The 14,361-nt window shown below is 40.9% G+C and overlaps 1 protein-coding gene across 1 annotated transcript in view; it reads left to right on the top strand.

Annotated features, from left to right (window-relative positions):
- The window catches only part of LOC143287145 (katanin-interacting protein-like), a 51,175-nt gene that overhangs the window by 22,410 nt on the left and 14,404 nt on the right, over positions 1 to 14,361 (top strand). The window contains 9 exon segments of the mRNA XM_076595093.1: positions 2,621 to 3,194; positions 5,725 to 5,848; positions 6,203 to 6,442; positions 7,190 to 7,239; positions 8,408 to 8,546; positions 10,206 to 10,273; positions 11,511 to 11,660; positions 12,374 to 12,461; positions 13,554 to 13,698. Coding sequence (XP_076451208.1) covers positions 2,621 to 3,194; positions 5,725 to 5,848; positions 6,203 to 6,442; positions 7,190 to 7,239; positions 8,408 to 8,546; positions 10,206 to 10,273; positions 11,511 to 11,660; positions 12,374 to 12,461; positions 13,554 to 13,698 — 1,578 coding nt within the window.

Raw genomic sequence — 14,361 nt, 5'->3', positions numbered from 1 at the left:
TCAGAATCCATTCTGTTTCTAACCTTTTTCTCAGTCCTCATATAAGATCCCAACTTCTCTCAAACTGAGATGAAAGACTGCTCAGCTGTGTTGACCCTCTTAGAATAATGATAAACAGAAACTGAAAAAGTTGAACCATGCTTTGTGAACATTCTATGACATGTCTGTTGTTAGTCCTTAGAACTGAGACCACAATGGGTGTGCAGTTCCGTTGTAAAACTTTGTTTCACATTCTACATTGTGGTTCTGTATTTTTTTGTTGTAGGTTATATATATATATATATAGAGAGAGAGAGAGAGAGGGAGAGAGAGATGTTGTGTGTATATATATATAAATAGAGAGAGAGAGAGAGAGATCTTCACAGCCAGATACTGTGTACTGGGGCAAGCCTTTTGGATTTCTTTCTTTGATTAACTATGTAATTTGATGCATACACACTCATGCATGTGCACACACACACACACACACACACACACACACACACACACACACACACTTTAACTCTTTTGGACTAGTAGAAAAAATATATTACTTGATTTGCATGTATTCTGTGAGTAGGGCAAGTGGGGGAATTGTTTATCGTGTTTTGTTTTTGTCTATCTCTTTTAAAATGAAATAGAGTGTGCTGTTTTTCTGGCTTGAAATCTGTACTCTAGTGGTAGTACATGTATTTGAGGTAGAGTCAAAGCAGCAGCTGTAGTAGTGATGATGATTGCAGCAGCAGTAATAGCAGTGGCAGGCAGTCATAGTAGTAGAAGAGATAGTGATAGTAGAAGCAGTAGTGAAGCAGTAGTGATAGTTGCTGTAGAAGTAGTAGAGATAGTAACTGTGGTAAATGGAAGCAGGGCTGCGTCCTGGCACCCACACTGTTCTCCATTCTCTTCTCTGCCATGCTGATTGATGCCTTACAAGACTGTGACCGGGGCATCTACATTCAGTTTCGCACAGATGGCAAACTTTTCGACTTGCGGCGACTCCACGCCAGGTCCAGGGTGTTTGAGGCACTGTTGAGAGAATTCCTCTTCACTGATGACTGCGTGCTTGCTGCACACAGCCATGAGGACATGCAGTTCATTATGGACAGGTTCTCAACCTCCTGCAGGCGCTTTGGACTCACCATCAGCCTCAGCAAGACCGAGTCCATGTACCAACCAGCTAGCTCACAGAATGCCAGTGCCTCCCCCCTACCTGCAATCAAGACCAGTGACACAGAGATCAAGTCAGTCGACAAGTTTTGCTACCTGGGCAGCACCCTATGCGGCAGTGGAACCCTTGATGCAGAAGTGACGCTGCGCACCGCCAAAGCCAGCTCCACCTTTGGCAGACTCAACAGCAGGCTGTAGAACAACAAAGGCATCAGGCTCAGCACCAAGATGAAAACCTACAGAGCTGTTATGCTGACCACCTTGTTGTACTGCTGTGAAACATGGACGACGTATTGCCGTCACATTCAACAACTTGAGCAGTTTCACCAGAGATGCCTACGAAAGATCTTCGGCATAAAGTGGCAAGACAGGGTCTCCAACCTCCAGGTCCTAGAGAGGAGCGGCCTGCCCAGCATCGAAAGCCTGCTGATCCAGTGCCAGTTACGCTGGACAAGACACATTGTCCGCATGACAGACAGCAGGATCCCGAAGATGCTTTTGTATGGCCAGCTGAAGGAAGGCCACTGTGAACTTGGAAGACCCTGCAAGCGCTTCAAGGACACCTTGAAGACAAACCTCAAAGCCTGTGACATAGACATCGTTTCCTGGGAAACTGATCCCTTGACCGCTCTCGCTGGAGGATGCTGTGCTCTAGTGGCATAAAGACGTTTGAAAACAAGAGAACACTGGCCATTAAGGAGAAGCGTGAGCGAAGGAAGCAGGGCTCAACTTCTGGAGACGTTTTCCCTTGCAACACCTGTGGGAAGTGCTGCACATCCAGAATCGGCCTCTTCTCCCATATGAGGACACACACCGACAGATAAGCCTGCCTGCCTACTCATCCATCGGACCGACGGGAGACTCCATCAGTAGAGATAGTAAGTAACAGTGTTAGTGGGGATGCTTGTAATGATACAGGGCTGTAGTAGAATTGCTATTGCTGTTTTGTTTTCTTTTTCTTTTATTTTTGTTTTTTGTTCTGCTGCTGCATTCTGTATGTCCTTTTTCACCTCTAATTCTCTCTGCCTCATCTAATGCCTCTTTCTTTCGTTTTGCTGTTGATATGTGTTTAATTATTAAGATTATTTTCCTGTAGTTTGGTTGTGTTAGCATTTCCTGTAGAAATGTAGTTGTTGTTTTTAGATGTGTGCACTGCATGTCAGTCTTTTGCCAGTTTTGGTGATTATAATTATTAGTGACCTGTTTTACCATTACCCTCTTGATAATTCTTCAGCTGGATAACTTTTCCTTTATGAAAATTGTGTTTCTGATTGGTTGTTCTGAGTCATTTGAGTTCATGACACATCATTATGGAATAGAAACAAATATATTTGTCCAACACTTTGTCATCTCTCTTACATCTTTTTTTCTTTCTTTACAGGTATATTGTATTCATATAATTGTTAAAATGTCATCAGCTCTGATGTTCTGGAAGATTTTACTATACGTTTTATGATCTGTTTCTTTCCTGCAGGAGTTGGACATGGGTGTGCGGCATGTCCGTGTGTTTGTGGGCAAGCAGAAAGTGTTTGACGGCGAAGTGGAGAAGGGGTGTGGGAATCACGTGTTTGACTACAGCAGAACTATCCCTGTCACAGACACAAAGACAGTCAGTCCCTCCAAACAGCTGCTCCCTTCCCCCAGCAGAGAGAGAGCCCGGGAAAACGGCAGCAGCCCCCAAAAGGTTGGCAGCAGCAGCACCTCAAGCAGAGACCTACCCAAGGAGAATGGCCTTCCCCCCAGTAAAGTCGACAGTCACCCCCCTCACTCCCCCGTGCCCGCAAACAGTCTTTCTCAGCGTCCATTAGCCTCACCCTTAAAGGGGGGGAACCCCTCTGTGCCAAACGATGGACACCACCACACATTCAGGAGCATCAGCCGATCGTCAGCGTCATCGGCGTCCTCATCAGGGTCGCATCCATCTCGGCCGTCATCCCAGAATGACGAGAGGGGACAGGTGCGCAGTGAAACCAGAACACTTGTGCGACCTACTCTAGGGAGGCAGCAGTCCACAGGGTCAGACCGTTCAAGTCCTGAAGCTGAAAAAGGTGTGGCGTTGTGTTTTGTTCTGATATGTGCATGGTGGTTACAATCCAATCTGTTTGTTTGCTTGTAAATTATGTGTGTTTGGGTGCATGTGTTCACAAGTGTAGAATTGCTGTAGTGTGGTCTGTATATGTGAATTATGTATGCTTGTGTGCATACCTGTGTACATGTATGTACATGTGTGCATATATACATGTGTATGTGCACGTGTGTGCATATGTTTGTACGTGTGCATGTGTGTTAGGAAATATGAGCATGAAAGATTTGGTACTGACGTCTGCATAAGTTTTAGTTCAGTGTCCATGTGTATATTTGTGTATTTAAAAATCTCAGTATAATCGTCTGTTTCGATGCAAGCGTGCTTTTATCTGGTGTTCGATTAGTTGATTGCCCATGCTAAAAATGAAAACAGCAACAAAAAATGCACATCACAAAAGAACAGAAAGGGGGATACATTAAAACATGAATTGTGCACGCACTTAATATGTTTGTGTTCATTGCTTCATAGAACTCGTATGTGCCAACATTGTGAATACTACAGGTGTTGTGCACATGTGGAATATGTTTGTGTTCATTGCACCATGAAATATGTGCCAGCACTGACATTACCACAGGTGTCGAATCAATCACATGAAGTTAATGGGAGCGGGGAAGGGATTGGCAGGTTGCCAGGTAGATGTAAGGGGACAGACTGGAGGTAATTGTCTGTAGATTACAGGTATTGACAGACCATTTCTGGTTTTGCTATGGCCTGGGTGTCAGGACAGGTTAGTAAGCCAGAGCCACTGACAGAGCTAAGCCAGGGACAGGAAGCTTGTTTTGGATTGGAATGTGTCAGTGAGTGACTCCGGCACTGCCTTTTGCCACAATGGACGGCTATCCTACAAGGGGTTCTGTTTGTTTTTGATTTTGTTGGGTTGTTTTTTTTTCCCACAGTTCTCAGATTTATAAGAAATCCCTTGGTTTAACTTACGACTTCTGTTTAGATATTGTATTGTTTCATATTGTAATACTTTTTTTTTGTCACAACAGATTGCTCTTTATGTGAAATTCAGGCTGCTCTCCGAGGGGAGAGAGCACACCACTTTTTTTTTTCTTTTTCTTTTTTTCTTTTTTTTTTTTTCTTTATTTCTATCTCCTATCTACAAGTGTATTTGTTTTATGGTCAAAGTGGATTTAACCACTTACTTTTACCAGTTTCAACACCTTTGTTGCGATGGGTTCTTTCACATGTGCTTCATGTGCAAAGTGCATGTTGCATATGGGACCTCAGTCTATCGTCTCATCCGAATGAAAGTTTTTACTTTTCTCAAGTGTCTTTGATGTTTGATTTGTTACTGAAAGATTGAGAGCAGTAGAATGAGCAGTGTGGTCAAGTGCTACGCAGAATTGAAGTTGTGGAAGTGTGGAAAAGCATGGTCATTCTCCAACATACAGAATGCAGAACGAGTGTGTAAAGCTGATTCATTACCGAAAGTTTAAGAGCAGAACAAGCAGTGTATTGTGCTAAAGTGCTGTATGGAATTGAAGTTGTCAGAGTATGGAAAAGTATGGTCGTTTTCCAACATGCAGAAATTACAACGTGAAGTGTTCACAGTTTTAAGCTGCTTGAGCAGTGGGCAATCTTTTGCTCAAACATTGGAGGTTAAAAGGAGTTAACTAAGTATAGTGTGGAGTTAAGGTCAGTGACAAATTTTCCTTTTGTGATGCCCCAAACTGCACTGCTGGTCGGGCATCTGCCTGGCAGATCTGGTGTTACGTATATATGGATTTGTTGAATGCTGTGACACCTTGAGAAACTAAAACTGAAGATTATGTGTGTACTTCAGTGTGTTTCATTGTCGGGATTTAGATGATGCTCTAGCTTTTGCAGTAGATTATGGGTCTTGTTTTTTAGGGTGAGGTAGGGTTTTTGATTTATATATTGATCTCTCTGACATTCCCTGGAGTTAATGCTTTTGTTGCTCTCTTTTTTCGTCTTTTCCACTTTATATGATTATGCGTTCATGTGTGTGTCATTGTGTTAATGCATACGAGTGCAAAAGTATAATAGAATCCATGTTAGTATTCATTCTGACATTGTCTTTCCATTCAACAAAAGGTACACTGAAATGCATGTTGGTTTTCATTTTGGCATTGTCTTTCCATGTAAGTAAGATAAGAGTGCTTACTCATATTTATTATGACATTGCCTTTCCTTGTGACACAAGAATGCATATAGGTACTCAGTATGACATTGTCTTTCCCTTTAAGTAAAATAGAGTGCCTGGTGTTATTCTTTATGAAATTGTCTTTCCATTTAAGATAAGAGTGCCTGCTGGTATTCATTATAACATTGTCTTTCCATATAGATAAGATAAGAGTGCATGTTGGTATTCATTATGATGTTGTCTTCCCATTTAAGTAAGATTCAGTGCCTGCTGGTATTCATTATGATATTGTCTTTACATTTAAGTAAGTTAAGAGTGCATGTTGGTATTCAGATTCAGAGATACTGATGGTTATTAAGGTTAATGTTATTGTCATTCTCAGACGGAGGTAAAGATGGCGTTCCAGAAAAGAAGATCTCAAAAACTCCTAGACTGGCGAAGCGCATGGCAGCAAGGCTGGATAGGAGGTCTTCAGACACTGATACTTCCAGATCTAACACAGACAGGTAAGAAACTGCTCTTCACAGTGTGTGTATGTGTTTATTCAGGCAAGTGTATATCTATGTGTATGTCTGTATGTGTGCCTGTATACATGTCTGTCTTTAGATGGATTAATTTATTGTTCTTTATTTTCTGTTATTTTACGAATAGGAGTTATTATGTATGTGCATATGTTTATAATGTAACCAAATGTCTTTACCTCTGGATCTTTGCACAATATGTTACTAACATGATGCTTTCTTACCTGTCTGAAAGTACAACTGCAGGTTTCATTAACGTCAGAGTAACACTGAGAATCAGTCCCTGTTCCCAGTCCAGCAGTAAAATTTCACTTCAGATTTTTGTCCCTGTCACTTCAGCATTGAGCAGAAGCCTCCCCTGCCCCCTGACAAATCGATGCAGCGATCAGGAGACAAGATGGCAGGCTCCAAGTCCCAGGAGAAACTGGCCTCCAAGACGTCCCAGGTGCCACCTCTCAAGTCCCCGCGTGCCTGCTCCTCTCTCCCCTCAAAGTCGTCTGCTCAGCAGGACAGGTCGTCGAAGGCCAGTAGCGGAGCAGACTCTTCCTTTGTGGATCAGCTCAAGGACATGGGGACCAAGTGAGTGGGTTTAGGTGCTGTGGTGGGTGAAATGTGATCATGTCCTGTTTCCCTCTTCTTCTTCGTCGTCTTCTTCTTTTTCTTCTTCTTCTTCTTCTTCTTCTTCTTCTGAATATTGCTGTTATTGTTACTGTTGTTATTATCATTATTATTTTCACCATTGTCTTTATGCTTAGTTATTGGCTGCTGTTATATCTCCTATACTATCTGCTTTACACTTATTCAAGTTATTGTGTTTGTGTGTGTTCCTTATTTTATGGAAATATAACTGTCTGACAGGGGGGGAGTGGGGGGGGGGGGTTAAAAAAAAAAGAAGAAGAAAAAAAAAGAAAAGAAATGTGATCACATAAGCAGATTTTGATGGTTGACTATTTTTTCCCCAAAGATGGCATTTGTTGATCTTCAGTTTATATTAAATTCATGCGATGATTGAGACTTGTATGTTAGTTTTGGTAACATTTGGTGGGTTAGTATGATTTTTGCACATCAATCCATCTGAGTTGGATAAATATAGGTTTATGAATTCTGCTTATTTTTAAAGCTGGAAACATTTATAAAGCGTGTCATGAAAAAGACTTTGGGGGGAGTGGAGGGGGGGGGGAGCACGGGGGAGATACAATTTTTTAGATGCCTTCAGTATTTATTTTGACATTATTTTCTCTTTGTGTGTGTCTGTCTGTCTGTCTGTGCTGTTTTGTTTATCCTGGCAAGCATCAGGTAACTAGAATTATGCGACTGTTCCCACAGGGAGAACAAGAGGAAGAAAGACATTCCAAGGTGGTTGTCTTCGGCTGAAAGTAAGTAAACCGCTTGGTGCATACTGCTTGTTGCTTGCTTCTTGTTGTTTATAACACTGTACAATTTTTTATTACAGTTAAAGATTTTTTTTAAACAGTTTATAAACAATGTTGTTTTTAATGATACATAAAGTTTTTTGTTTAGTAGACAGTGCTTGCAGTTATTTTTGTATTGTATCTTTCGTTAGTGTAGTCTTTATCTTGATAACCACTTATCTATCTATATATCTAGATATATATATATATATATCTCTGTGTGTGTGTGTGTGTTACAGGATGAAATAATCATTATGAATTAACTGTATGCTGGTATCCACTACACAAGTAGTTGAACTTAATAGACTGAAGAACTGATTTTCTTATCTCTTTTTTTTTCTTTTTTTCTTTTTTTTCCCCTTCGTACAGCCCATTGTTCAAATTACATGATGTTGATTGTATGTTTCTGTGGATACAACAAAGTTTTGTATGTTTTGTGAGTCATTGCTTGTATGCTTTGTGTTGTGTATGAATGCTTTTATGCAAATGACACAATATTACTTGCATATACATAAACACACTGGGTTGATTTGAAACCCTGACATTCCATTACACACTCTGAACACTACGACAAACAAGATTGTGTCCATCCGTTAGATGATAGACAATATATCAGTGAAATTGAATATTATGCTTCCTGAATAATGATATAAAAAATATTATTAAAAAAAGAATAGAATATGTCTTGTGCGTGTGTACATAATCCTGACATACTTAACATACTCCGTATGTTGGTGAAAATCTAAAATTGAATATTATGCTTCCTAAATAAATTTTTTAAAAACCATAATCAAGCACATGGCATGTGTGTGTGTGTGTGAAGTAAAAATATAACTAAACACATGTCATGTGTGTGTTTGTGTGTGTATACATAGCCATGACATTTCATCACATACTCTGAACACTAAGATGAAAAAGAATATGTCCATCTATTAGACAACAATAATCAGTGAATAGAAAAATTAATAAAATAAAAGTATTGTGTGTATACATGAAATATTATGCTTCCTGAATTTTTTAAGAACAAAAAGGTTAATAAATAAAAGTCGCTTGTGTGTACATGAAATGTTATGCTTCCTGAATACTTTGTGTGTGTGCATGCCTATGAGAAGTGTGCTCCTTGATTGTGCAGACCTGAAAGAGCAGTCGTCCAACAAGGACATCACCACCCACCTGGGTGGCAGGCACTCCTTCCAGCAGGAAGACGAGGACGACATCCAGAGCCTCCTGGACGAGGAGCTGGCCATGTTCTCCTCCCAGTCTCCAGTCGGGTGAGAGATGCAACTTCATGTGGTGTTATTCTGTCTGTAGTGGGGTGAGAGATACAACTCCATTGTTTTTCTAATATTCTCAGGGATCGAATTCCACAGAGAAGGAGCAACAGACCTGAAGGCTCACTGACAGTATCACAGGGATCGAATTCCACACAGAAGGAGCAACAGACCTGAAGGCTCACAGTATCACAGAGATCGAATTCCACACAGAAGGAGCAACAGACCTGAAGGCTCACTGACAGTATCACAGGGATCGAATTCCACACAGAAGGAGCAACAGACCTGAAGGCTCACAGTATCACAGAGATCGAATTTCACACAGAAGCAACAGACTTGAAGGCTCACTGACAGTATCACAGGGATCGAATTCCACACAGAAGGAGCAACAGACCTGAAGGCTCACTGACAGTATCACAGGGATCGAATTCCACACAGGAGCAATAGACCTGAAGGCTCTCTGACAGTACCACAGGGATCGAATTCCACACAGAAGGAGCAATAGACCTGAAGGCTCACTGACAGTGCCACAGGGATTGAATTCCACAAAGAAGGAGCAGCAGACCTCAAGGCTTGCTGACAGTATCACAGGGATCGAATTCCATACAGAAGGAGCAACAGACCTGAAGGCTCACTGACAGTATCACAGGGATCGAATTCCACACAGAAGGAGCAACAGACCTGAAGGCTCGCTGACAGTATCACAGGGATCGAATTCCACACAGAAGGAGCAACAGACCTGAAGGCTCGCTGACAGTATCACAGGGATCGAATTCCACACAGAAGGAGCAACAGACCTGAAGGCTCGCTGACAGTATCACAGGGACCGAATTCCACACAGAAGGAGCAACAGACCTGAAGGCTCACAGTATCACAGGGATCAAATGCCATAAAGATAAAGCAATAGACCTGAAGGCTTGCTGAACATACCACTGTGTTTACTGTTTGTTAGCCAGGGTACATCAGACATCTTGAAGCGGATCTCAGTGCACGAGAAGGGCTGTAAAAGTGAGGAAGATGTATACAGAGAGAGAATATCTGTCTTTGATTTTCATGCAATGGAAATGACCACAAAAGTATGACTACATGTTGACATGTCAGTGCAACAGTCAGTTCCATAGAAACATTTGTCAGCTGTTCACTTCATGATTCAAGACTTTATACGAATGTATCCTTTCTGGTGACATTTTTGTTGTTGTTGTTTTTTGTAAAAATCAAGGTTAAATTTGGAACAAGATATTTTCCTTTTTTAACATAGAGGGAAGATAATAATTGGAGCTGGAGGGTGAGGCAAAAGGGAATGGAATGTGGAAGAGCATAATGATAGAGTGAGGATGGCGGACAGAAAGAAGGGGTAGATGTTCTCTTACTTTCTTCAGAAAACCAATAAACACATATACTTCCAATTTTAGCCATCCAATTTTAGCCATGGTCATGCTCTCCCTTCCCACCCCCATCCCCTACGCTTTCTAAATCAGTTGCATTGTGTGTCTGTGTGTGTGTGTGTGTGTTGTCTACTGTACAGGCTACTGAATGTTTCTCATTGTTTTTGTCTGTATGTGTTTGTGTGTGGACAGCACTGTGAACACACAACCTAAGTGGAAATTTTTATGTGCGCTATGAAAATGAAATTCATTCATTCATTTTTCTCTCCTGCAGCTCTGTGCCAAGTGCTCCCAAACCCAGCTTGAGCCCAGAGAAAAACAAGGCTGCAGCAAGCGAAGCAGGCAAGTGTGTCATACACTGTCACTGTACAAATAATCAGGATGTGTACATCTTTTTTGTTTGCTTGTTTTAATAGTTTTACTCTCTTTTATTTTCTCTGTGATTGAACATAGATAGTCTCTGAATCCAGAAGTATCAGTTTACTTTCTTAGACTAAAATGCTTCTGTGTCGTTGGACACACGAGGCAGTCAAATTGCAGATTGCATGTACGTAAATAATGAGCACAGTTACACAGACATATCCACTCAAATACTTGAGCTACAAAAAAAAGGCATTTTCATTTATTTTTGTTGATCAGTAGATTTCCGCCAAATCACATTTGATCTCAGTGTACTACTAAACCATCTAAATAATGAGACCAGCACAGACGTATGAGTAGAGAATTGATATAGCTTTCTTGTATGATGTCAGAAGCATTAAGTAAAGTTACAGCTTTCCATTGGAAGAACAAAGACTGAGTATGTTTCTGATTTGTTAATTAACTTGGAGGGAACAGCTGGAGTGTTACCATGTCTGGAATAATAATGATAATGATAGTGATGATAGTATGACAGTGATAGTGGTAACACAGTAGGGATAAAGATGGGATTACTTATTCCTTTATGAACCACCTTTGGCTATGGAATTTTGAACACTGAAAACAAAAGAGTCTGAATGCTTGCTGTTACCCCTGCCCTGGAGAAATACTGACTCGGCTTGTCACACACATGCATCTTGTATCCCCAGGCAGATAGCAATGCACATTCTCAGAAGAGCAGCCCTGAAATGGTCCCTTTGTGGTTGACTTGGCTGTGTAAGCATCATGATATGACACTCAAAAGGTATCAGTGAATGACTGACATATGGTGTGTATTCAGAAATTTCAGTTTCTCAAGGTGTCACTGCGTTTGGACAAATCCATATATGCTACACAGTTGCTAGGCAGACAACAGCATGACCCATGGTGCTAGTCAGGCCTTGAGCGCATGCATATATATTTTTGTGCCTGTCAGGGTGAGCTTCTCTGCAAAAATTTGCCAGAGGACATCACTTATGTTGCCACGGGTTATTTTTTCAGTGCACCAAGTGCTGCACACCTTAATTTTTCATCTCATCTGTATGACCAGATGGTTAGATTGTTTTTCCAGTCAAACTCGAGAGAAAGGGCAAGACCGGGATTCGAACCTAGACCCTCATGGACACTGTATTGGCAGATCAGCATCTTAACCATTGTGCCACCTTCCTTCCTATGTGTTCAGAAGAGGCAAAGGATGAGGTGAGCCCCATGCAACAGATCCAGAGCAAGCGACAGATGTGGCGCAAGCAGACAGAGGAGCAGGAGGATAACTGGGGGTCCCTGTCCTTCTTCAACAAGTCACATCGCGGCCGTCTGTCCCTGGACATGGCTGGTGAGGGTTCATAGGGGGTGCTCTGCTCAGGGCAGCCAGGGATGTTCTCTTTGCATTCTGTGTTTCAGAATTTTGTGTATGATATATTTACTTCCCCATTATTTTGTGTTTTATGCAGTCTGGATCACTGGGCATTGCATGATATGGGTTAGATTACCTTTGCTGTGTTGGGTGTATGTTAACCATGAATCAGTGTTCTTGTTGGAATGTGAGAGTATGGTCAGACTTTGTGGTGTTCTGTGGAACTAATGCATGTCACCTTTTTTCCGCAAATGTGTCAGCAATTTTCTTTCAAAGATAATAAAGTGTTCTGTATTTTGTAAGTTATCCTCCCTTCTTGTATGTCTGTATGTGTATCTGAGGGAGAACAGGGCGGTTGATGGGAAGAGGCTCATGAGGTCACTTAGGGGTTGCCTGTCCTTGAACAAGTCACACCACAGGTGCAGAAGTAGAATCAGTTAGGCGTTGGACTTCTGATTTAGTGATCACCAGTGTTCACTGGTGATCACAGTTTGAAGCCTTGTTTTGGCATGTTGTTGCATCCTTGGGAAAGGCACTTTACTCTGATTTTACTGACATTGGGTGGGGAAGGTTAAAACAACATAAGGAGAGGATTCGGCCCTTGACACAGTGTGCATGTTCACTTACTTGTTATTACTTCATGATGAGATTTCTCAAAACTTGCTTTCTGTCTGTGTGTGATGTGTGTGCAGATGACATACTGGATGAGTACCTGGCACCCCCTAAGAAGCCAGAGGCTGTGACACAGCTGACCATCCCTGAGGAAGGCTTCTCAGATGAGTGAGTTGTGTGAGGTTATTTGTTTGCATGTATCCTTTTCTTTTATGATATATTGTGTATATCATTTTCTTTGGTTGTCGTCAAGCATACAGAAAGGGTGATCAGAGGATTTTAAAAAATTGAAACTTTTATCTATTTTCAACAGGTTAGGAAATATTTGCAATGAAAAGGTGGCTACAATCTAAGGTAATATAATAGCGAGCATGTTGATCTTGATCCATCGTCTGTTCTCTGATTAACTATTTTCAAGTATGTCTGGCATCATCAGATTCCATCCCTTGAAGTGACAAGTATCTTGGGGTCTGTTTTTGAAGTGTTCTTGAAAGGAAAAAGTGATTTTTAGTTTTAGAAGTTATGTGAACTAATAATGAAACAGTGAACAGCCTTATGAAGAAATAAAATCTGTTCACTTCACCAACATTGGTGTCATTCCTTGCCAAAAAGAAAATAGTTTTGGGTGTACTATTGCAGTATTGTGGGTTGCATGGATATCTGTTGATATCCTGTGCTGTCATTATGTGCATGGATTGATGATGATTGATGATGCTTCATTTATGTCCATGGTTTCTTGGTAACATATTAGGGGGATAAGGGGGGGTTGTTTGTGTGTGATCTTGTTAGTGGTCTATTGATATAACTTTTTTTCCTTGCCTTTTTTTTTGGGGGGGGGAGTTAGACAGAGTGTTGAGTTTGATGTTTTTCTTGTGTCCCTGTTTTTTGTTTGTTTGTTTTTTAGAATAAAATTTTGATACATTAGGGCTTTTTTGTGAATTTTCTAGGAGGAGAGAAGCATGTTAGTTTGTTTTCTTGATTAAACAGAGTTTTGTTTTATTATAAAACATATCACTTTGAATCAGTGTATCAATGAATATGTATTATTCCACCTGTATAGTTTTGATGTGGAATGATTAATGCTCAGAGCAGTATGTTATTACTTTCCCAAAGTGCAAATTATAATATTTGCATCTGTAAACTTTTGTCTGAATGAAAAAAATGCTTTAAAAAAATGAATGAAAAAAATGTTTTTAAAAAAAGTTTTTGTATTGTTTCGTTTCTTCACTTGGCTGACGAGTGCAGTGATGATGGTTTCAGTGACGACAGCTTTGTGATCCCGGAGCTGCCCAGTGGCCAGGAGCTGGTGATCAACATCCAGTCCACCTGGGGGGACAAGCACTACGTGGGCCTAACCTCCGTCCAGGTGTTTGCCAGCACCGGGGAGCAGGTGGCCGTTCAGAGGGTAAGAGAGGACTGTAGTGTATTCTATCGTTTTTGTGTTTGTATGTGATTTCTGATTTGTATGGAAGAAATTCACGATTTCTCTTCAGTTTTTGAAATTTCTTCTGTATGTCTCCAGAGTTAAAGAACCTGCACCAACAAATTTCTGATTCATGTTTGTACCTTTTATGTACTGTCCCCACCAATAACCCTGGTACACTTGGTAATAAAACATATTCTAGTCAATTCTGTTCTGTTTTATTCTGTTCATTCTATTTTGTCCTGTTCAGTTCTTTCTGTTCTGTTCTTGCTATTCTATTCTACTCCTGTTCTGTTCTGTTCTCTTCTGTTGAGAGCAGCCTGAGTTTCACACAGAGAAATATGTTGTGACAAAAAAGATTGCAGCACAATACATTACAGTGAAATAACAGAATTGTATTGTGAAGTATATTTTCATGCCTTCAGACCACAGCAAATATCAGTAGAAGTTCCATCCAGACCCCTTACTTGGGTTCAGCCCACAGCCATGTTCCATGCATCTATGCTCACTAGATAAAGTTTTCAGTCCTTTCTGGTTGATGGTCGCTCTTACTTCCCCCAGTCCCCCATGATGAAACCAACACAGTGCTCTACTTCTGTCTGCGAGCAGTCTTAACTTCAGTTGAACACTAAGTAACTTCCACCA

This window comes from Babylonia areolata, chromosome 1, assembly GCF_041734735.1.
Source record: "Babylonia areolata isolate BAREFJ2019XMU chromosome 1, ASM4173473v1, whole genome shotgun sequence".
Taxonomy (NCBI): Eukaryota; Metazoa; Mollusca; class Gastropoda; order Neogastropoda; family Buccinidae; genus Babylonia; species Babylonia areolata.
Note: the sequence above shows the minus strand (reverse complement) of the source record. Positions and strands in the feature narration are given on the sequence as shown.